General features: G+C 46.0%; 1 protein-coding gene across 1 annotated transcript; it reads left to right on the top strand.

The window, feature by feature from the left end:
* Window positions 1-3,451: 3,451 nt before the first annotated feature.
* On the top strand, window positions 3,452-7,302 carry Nxt1 (nuclear transport factor 2 like export factor 1). Its single transcript, XM_005365480.2, has 2 exons — window positions 3,452-3,666; window positions 6,568-7,302. The coding sequence occupies exon 2, from the start codon at window positions 6,624-6,626 to the stop codon at window positions 7,044-7,046; it is 423 nt and encodes a 140-aa protein (XP_005365537.1). The 5' UTR covers window positions 3,452-3,666; window positions 6,568-6,623; the 3' UTR covers window positions 7,047-7,302.
* Window positions 7,303-7,900: the final 598 nt, after the last annotated feature.

The following is a 7,900-nucleotide window of genomic DNA, read 5'->3' as shown; positions in this document are numbered from 1 at the left end:
CTTAGCAGCTAAGGAAACTTACTGCTCTTGCAGAGGATCAAGGTTCTATTCCCAGAACCCACATGACAGCTTACAGCAGTGGTTCCTAACCTGTGGGTCAAGACCCCATTGGCAAAACTCTATTTCTAAAACTATTTACATTGTGATTCATAACAGTAGCAAAACTAATTATGAAGTAGAATGAAAGTAATTTTATGGTTGGGGGTCACCACAACATGAGGAACTGTATTAAAGTGTCAGGGCATTAGGAAGGTTGAGAGTCGCTGACTTACAGCTTTCCATAGCTCCAGTTCCAGGGGACTGACAACCTCTTCTGGCCTCTAGGTACCAGGCATGTAAGCAATGTACATACACATAAAAGCAGAAAAAACACTCGTATACAATATAAATAAGTCTTTAAAATTTTTTAAATGAGAGAGTCCAAACTAAGCTCCAGGCACTTCACACACAGTAATTAACAGAAATTCCTAAGAAATAGAGACGTAAGAATGTCCCCGGGAGTTGTCAGTAGGGCATTTTTCATAGTCACACAGGCCTTCAAGATCCACAGGAGGGGCCATGAGCAATGTCACCGTTAAGAGAAAGAAGGCTCCTGGCCACAAATGTGTGACACGATAAAATACTGACATCAAAGTTCAACTCCCCTCATGATAAAGACATGAGGAACCCAGAATACAAGGAAAATACCGCCACCTAATGCAGGCTACATACAACAAACACAGAGCCAACATGATACTCATGGGAAAAAACTAAGTCTACCTCCTAAAGTGAGAATGGGACAAGGATGTCCACTCTGCTCATTTAGTTCAATGAAATGAAATGGCTGAATGGAATGCTCCCCATGGCTTGCTCAGCTTGCTCTTTTATACAGCTCACGACCCAGGAGTAACACCATCCACAGTGGGCTAGGTCCTCCCATGTTAACCCCCCACCAACTTGCCTATAAGACAATATATTTTTAATTCTATTTTGCTTTATTTCACCCTATGTGTATGAGTATTTTATGTGCATGGGTGTCTATGCAAGACTTGTGTGCCTGGTACACAGAAAAGGGCATCAGATCTCCTGGAACTGCAGTTACAGGCGCTTGTGAGCTTATGGAGGCATTTTCTCAGTTGAGCTTGGACTCTAACTTATATCAAGCATCAAGCTAACAACAATAAACAAACACTAACTAACCAGCACACCCAGCACACATCTCTTTATGCAGTTCTGTCTAGTTCATATTCCCAGACCCCAGGAATCACCTTCCTAATGGTTGCTACTGATTTCACTAGCAGCCTGCCCATAAAACCGTTTTGTCTTAAATTAACCAAAATTGGTTTCTTGTGCTTTGCAAATACTGATAAATATAGATGTCCCATTTTGACCACACAGAGGCTTTGTAGGCATGTGTAACTTGTCCCACCATTTCAGGTGCTGATAGCAGAGATGGGAAAAGGCACACCTGAGACTTAGTCAACAGCGATTATTACAACCTTCTCAGGCAAACAATGACATGACAGAGAACACTTACATGTAATGTCTACGGAAGCCACATTCCCAGGTGTCTACTACATTCTATTCCTTGGCAATAGAGAAGACAGAGCATGGATTTTACAAAATACTACCTGGTTCTATTGACTGTGCTTCTTCCGTGTCTCCCGCATAGTGTCTGCACAGTCCAGTCCCTAAATGAGCACAAAGCCCTAGCTCAACCTGGTCCACTAAAACTCAGCTGGGCCTGCCAAGGTCAAGAGACTGGAGGAGACAGATGTGGTTCAGGTGACAGTGTACTCAAGACACAGCTGTGAATTCACTCACTGCAAGTCACAGCTGCTCTGCGAACAGGCTGCTCAGATTCTGGCCTAGGGAAGAGCATTGGCAGTGGGGAAGGAGAGCAAGCCCGTATTGACAGGCTTTAAGATTTTTAAGTCAGGACCAACTCTGTGTGTGGAGCAGATGTGTCCTTTTTCCTGGACAGGATCCACAGCTGCTTAGGCCAGCCTCATTTATCAAAAATTTGTCCACGTGATCGGGCAACAAATCCCACCAATTTGTCATACGCTTGTCCCAAATGTAAAAGTCAATCATCTCATTAGAAGGATTGTTGACAAATGAAGTTGCTGTTGACATAAAATACAAACCATAATTTGGTCCCATTAACGTTTCTGAATGCTAACTTGGACTCAGACCCATGTGAAGCTGTTCCCAAGAATATCATTAGTGCCCCTGCTTTACAGAGGAGCAGCTGGTTCCCAGACAGGCAAACTCACATGCCACAGTCATAAGGCTGATACTCAAAGACACAAAGCTGAAGTAACTAAAATTATGCCGAGTTTTAAACACTAATTCTAGAAACTGCAAAATTGAAGACTGGGGCTGAGGTTTGGTACAGTGGCAAGGCATTTGGTTAGCATGTTGAGGCCCTGGGTTCAACCACCATTCCCCTCTCTCTCTCTCTCTCTCTCTCTCTCTCTCTCTCTCTCTCTCAAACACACACACACACACACACACACACACACACACACTAACCAAAGGCCTGATTTCTTCTTACCCTTCTGGTCTGCCTCATCACTGATCAGTCAGTTTCTCCTCGGGGAAACAAAAAGGCTGAAGCACTGCTGTCCACACCTATATTAAAAAAAGAAAAAAGATGCTCCTTTCCCAGAATGCCCTATCAAAGTCCTTCTCCAGTCCAATGAGAGTAACTGGGCCTCCAAAACCCTGAGATGGCTATTCTTAGTTGTCATCTTGACTACATTTGAAATTAACTAAAACCCAAATAACTGGGAAAACCTGTGAGGGATTGTTTTTCTTTTTCTTTCTTTCTTTTCTTTTTTTTTAGATTTATTTATTTATTATGTATACAGTGTTCTGTCTGCATGTATGCCACCAGACCAGAAGAGGGCACCAGATCTCATTACAGATGGTTGTGAGCCACCATGTGGTTGCTGGGAATTGAACTCAGGACCTCTGGAAGAGCAGGCAGTGCTCTTAACCTCTGAGCCATCTCTCCAGCTCCCGGGAGATTTTTCTTGATTAAATTATTAAAGTGGGAAGACCCACTTTTAATCTGGGTTTCTGAGGTGGGATGATAAACCTTTCCACTCGGGCTCCGATACTGCGGGCGTTCTATGGGCTAGGTCCAGTCCAGAGCCTTACTGCAGCCATGCTGCTGTCTCCCTAGGTGGCGTCAAACCGGGAAGCTTCACGAGTCTTCACAAAGAATCAGCCTAACAGAGATGGTGGGAGCCAGATGCCCCCGAGAGGCGCTCTCTCGTCAGCCAAATCTTCCGCAGTTGAGCGCGTAACCCCCCACGCCCTCCAATCAGAGCTCCCGCAACCGGATCTTCTAGGTTGGCGACTGCCCCGGAAGCCGCTCTGTCGTCGCAGCCACACCTGGGCGGAGCCAGCCTTTCTACTGGCTCGCGTCACTGCCCGTCGCGCGGACTAGGAAGCTGTCGGGAAGCCGGGACCTTCGCGCCTGCGTATAACGCAGCTCGCCGCGCGCGGGAAGCCCCTAGCCGGCGCCCAACCGTTTCCCACCTCCAGGACGCCAGCACCCCAGACAAAGCCTCTGGGAGGAAGAGGGAGGGTAGGAGCGTGACTCTTCTGGCCCGGGACCGCGGCCAGGGCGGGACCCGGGACCGAGTTGCCTTGGAGGAACTGACCGGGGCGGAGCAGGTAAGTGACCGCCCCTGCCAGGCTGCGCGGTGGCCGTCGGGCGGCGCCGCGGGGCCGGGCTTAGTAATACCTGGGCGTTGTCTTTTCCCCACGTGGTGCCTTTGCAGCTGGGCATCAAGCTTTTTTGTTGTTGTTGTTGTTGTTGTTTTTCAAGGCAGGGTTTCTCTGTGGCTTTGGAGCCTCTCCTGGAACTAGCTCTTGTAGACCAGGCTGGTCTCGAACTCACCGAGATCCGCCCATCAGGCTTTTTTTCTATGCAAAACGGTAGCGGCAAGTTTGCCCTGCCTGGAGGAGAGCAGCAGTTTGGGGGCCCGAGGATGGCTCTGAAGAACGTACAGTCAACTGCCAGCGGCTTTGATAAGAAGCGACGCCCGGCTGGACAGGAGGCCCGGGCAGGGCTGCCGCTCCTGGGGTCCAGCTCTGGGAAAACCACGGAATGAAGCATCCTCCTTCACTCTTACTCTACTGTGTTTCTGTCTTACTGTTTTCCCCTCATATGAGAGCTAAGCAGGTTCTGTGGGTAGCTGAGGACCAAAAATAAGGATGATGATCATCGTTGGGGGGCGTGACCATTGCTGAATTGTGTTTGGAGAAAGCAAAAGACAAAATGTCAACCCGAAAGCATCGTGGTCTAGGGAAGCGGCATTTGTATAGATGAGCAGGTTGGGCAGAGAGAAATGTAGCTACTTGGGAGTGCATTCCCAAGCCGGCATCTCTGGATATAGACCTACTTTCAAAGTCCAGGAGCTGAGTAAACAGGACTCCACTGCCTCGACCCCTCGTATGACCTTGAACCTTGAGAGACTGCTGCTCCTCTTCCTCTTTAGTAAAGTTGTTACAGAGATACCCATTTGTGCAGTGATGATTGAGGGCTTGTTCCTAAACTACTTAGCAAATACGTCTTCAGATGGATTGATTGTTGAGTCTTCAGTCTGAGGTCCTTGGAGAGAGTAGAAAGAGCATTATCAGACTGGCTCTGAACTGCTCATCTATAGGACCAGCTTACTCCCAGCCCTGTGTGGAATCATCGCTATGAACTGATAGTTAATAAGAGTTGGGTCAGGCATGGTGATGCACACTTTTTGTCCTGGCAGAGGCGGGTGAACCTCTGTGAGTTTGAGGCCAGCCTGGTCTACATAGCAAGTTCCAGAAGTACATAGAGAGACCCTGTATCAATAAAATGAAATAAAGATACTTGAAATGAAAAAGAAGTGTCCACTACGTAAGTTCTAAGCTTACTCAGTAGAGACCCTGTTTCTGGAAATTGACAAATACTACAAATTACTTGTGACTACTATTTTCAATAATAGTGATCAGTATTAGTTTCTTTTAAATGTAGAATTTTAATCATAGAAGAAATTAACAGACATTCCTGTTAATGGAAAAAATACTGTGTAGTGATATTTCATTTGTATTTTAATAAGTAAAGCTTGCCTGAAGTTCAGAGAGTAAAACAGCCACACTGACCGCCTTACAGACCAGGCAGCAATGACACACACCTTTAATCCCAGTAGCCACACTAGCTTGCCACAGAAACCAGGTGGTAGTGGTACATGTCCTTAATCCCAGCACTAGAGAGGATTGGTTATAAGACAGGAGGAGACAGCTCTCGGTCTCATTCTGAGATTGCTGGAGGCAGGATTGCCATTTTGAACTGAGGTAGAGGTAAGAGCCAGTGGCTGGCTGTTTTGTTTTTCTGACTTTCACGTTGAACCCTAATTTCTGTCTCTGGGTTTTTATTAATCATGCTTCAATGCTGTTTATTTGTTGGAACTTAAATGTTTTTAGGGAGCTGTGATCTTTCAGATAGAAATACTGTCCATCACCTCCCCCTTAGAATGTTTGAATCCAAGGGGCTTTCTGCTGTGGTATTATGGTCCCTCTGGTCTAACATTATGGGCATTACTGCTAAAGATGTAAATTCCAGGCAATCTTAGGTTTACTTTTCTGGGGAATTGTGACCACTATCCTCCACTGTCCTTAGAAATCTGCCATTCCCTGCATCTTCTGGGTCCTTGTTGGGTTAGTTCCTTGTAGTCTTCCCAGACCAGCACCTGCTCTCCCTCTGGTAGCCTTTGTTGGGCCAATAACCACTCAATTCTTCAGCATGAGCCACTGTCTTGATGAAAATGAGTCACACCCTGGTTTCCTAGAGGCAGTCACATCTATTCCAAGCTTTCAGGAAGGAACAGTGTTCTTTCATCAAATGTGCTCTAGTAAGAAAATGGATTTTAAAATTTTCATTTCTTTTTTTTTTTTTTTTGAGACAAGGTTATTGTTTTTTGAGACCAGGCTTGCTCTCTCTGTTCCAGGCTGGCCCCTGCCTCAGCTTCTTAGGTGTGTCCCTCCACTCCTGGCTTAAACTTCTTAACTCACTGCTGGATATTCATTGTCTATTTTAATTCTCTTGTGTCTTTTTTTTTTTTTTAATGAGGAAACTGAGGATTAATAAGATTAAACAGGCAACAATTGTTGGCCTTTGTGATGAATACCTTTAATCCCAGCACTTGACAGAGAGAGGCAGATGGATTTCTCAGCTCTAGGGCAGCCAAGACTACATATTGAGAGCTGCCTTGAAAATAAATAGGCACCAGTGTGAGCCTAAGGTCATCTGCCTGCAGTATGTAAGTGTTCTGTCAGCTATGGGAAAGGAGGGTTGGGGCAGATGGTCAGTAGGTATAGGTGCTTGCTGTCAAGCCTAACAACCTGAGTTTGATTCCTAGTACCACATGGTGGGCAGAGAAGACTCCTGCAGGTTATCCTCTGACCTCATGTACCAAGCCACAGACATACATACATACAACTATAATTTTAAAAATTAAAACTTGAGAGAAAAGTTTTATCAGAGCAGAATAGACTTTAATATTGACATGTGTTCCCTTCATCTTTTCTGTCCTACAGCCCCTGGATTCCTACAGAGGAGCCACTCTGACAGAGGCCTCTGTCCCGAACCAGAGATGGCATCGGTAGATTTCAAGACCTACGTGGACCAGGCCTGCAGAGCTGCAGAGGAGTTCGTCAATGTCTACTACACCACCATGGATAAGCGGCGGCGGCTGCTGTCCCGCCTGTACATGAGCACGGCCACCTTAGTGTGGAATGGAAATGCTGTTACAGGACAAGAATCCTTGAATGAGTTTTTTGAGATGTTGCCTTCCAGTGAGTTCCAGATCAACGTGGTAGACTGCCAACCTGTCCATGATGAAGCTACTCAAAGCCAGACCACAGTCCTTGTGGTGATCTGTGGATCAGTGAAGTTTGAGGGCAACAAACAGCGGGACTTCAACCAGAACTTCATCTTGACCGCCCAGGCCTCACCCACTAACACAGTGTGGAAGATAGCAAGTGACTGCTTCCGGTTCCAGGACTGGGCCAGCTAGTGGGGTGAGAAAGGCTTCTTGGCTTCTCTCAGCTCCGCAGAGGAATGCCAATCTCAGATCTCAGGATGTGGAGGACACAGTTCGTTTTTGTTGTCACAGCAGCACTGCAAACTGGATGTTAGACTCCCAGAAACCCCTTTCCTGCTTATATACTGGTTTGTCGTAGTTGCCTTTTGAAAATAGTAAACTTGTTATTTTTCTACTTAACAGTAGAGACCCTGTTTCTGGAAGTAGACAAATAAATAATTTAAATGTTGCTTCTCTGCCTTATGTGTCTAAATTTTGAGAAAGACGGAGGAGCCTGACAGGCAGAAAACATAGTAGAAAGTACCTATAGAGGTGGGAGGGTCCAGGAAGAGCTCCTATCCCAGTGTGAACGCTGTGGGTAGCACTAGCCACACTAGAATTACATTGCGAATTACCTGTCCTAGGCCATATTACTAGCCAGCACCTCCACCACAAATAAGATTCTGGGCATTGGCATTTTACTATTTTTCAAAAGCCCTTGTGTTAATGTGTGATTAATAAAAAAGGTGATGGACCTGACAGTAGGCTTTGCCTTTAGCACCTGGGACGGGAGTTACTGGTGATAAATGTGAAGAGTTAGCTGATGGCTGGGTGCTGCTCCTGCCAGAAGCACCAAGGTTAGAGGGAACATCAGAGGCTGCAACTACAAAGGACCCACTTTTCAGTCTGAGTTATTGCTAGATTGACATGTGATTAGATTCTGGCCAATGAAGCAGAAGCTGAAGGATTGAACTGGGGGATTTTGCTTCAGTTAAACCTTCACTTCCTGACTGCTAGACCACTTCATCTTGAGTGACAAGACAATCTGAATGTGACCTAGAGGTAGG

This window comes from Microtus ochrogaster, unplaced genomic scaffold (genome assembly GCF_000317375.1).
Source record: "Microtus ochrogaster isolate Prairie Vole_2 unplaced genomic scaffold, MicOch1.0 UNK3, whole genome shotgun sequence".
Taxonomy (NCBI): domain Eukaryota; kingdom Metazoa; phylum Chordata; class Mammalia; order Rodentia; family Cricetidae; genus Microtus; species Microtus ochrogaster.
Note: the sequence above shows the minus strand (reverse complement) of the source record. Positions and strands in the feature narration are given on the sequence as shown.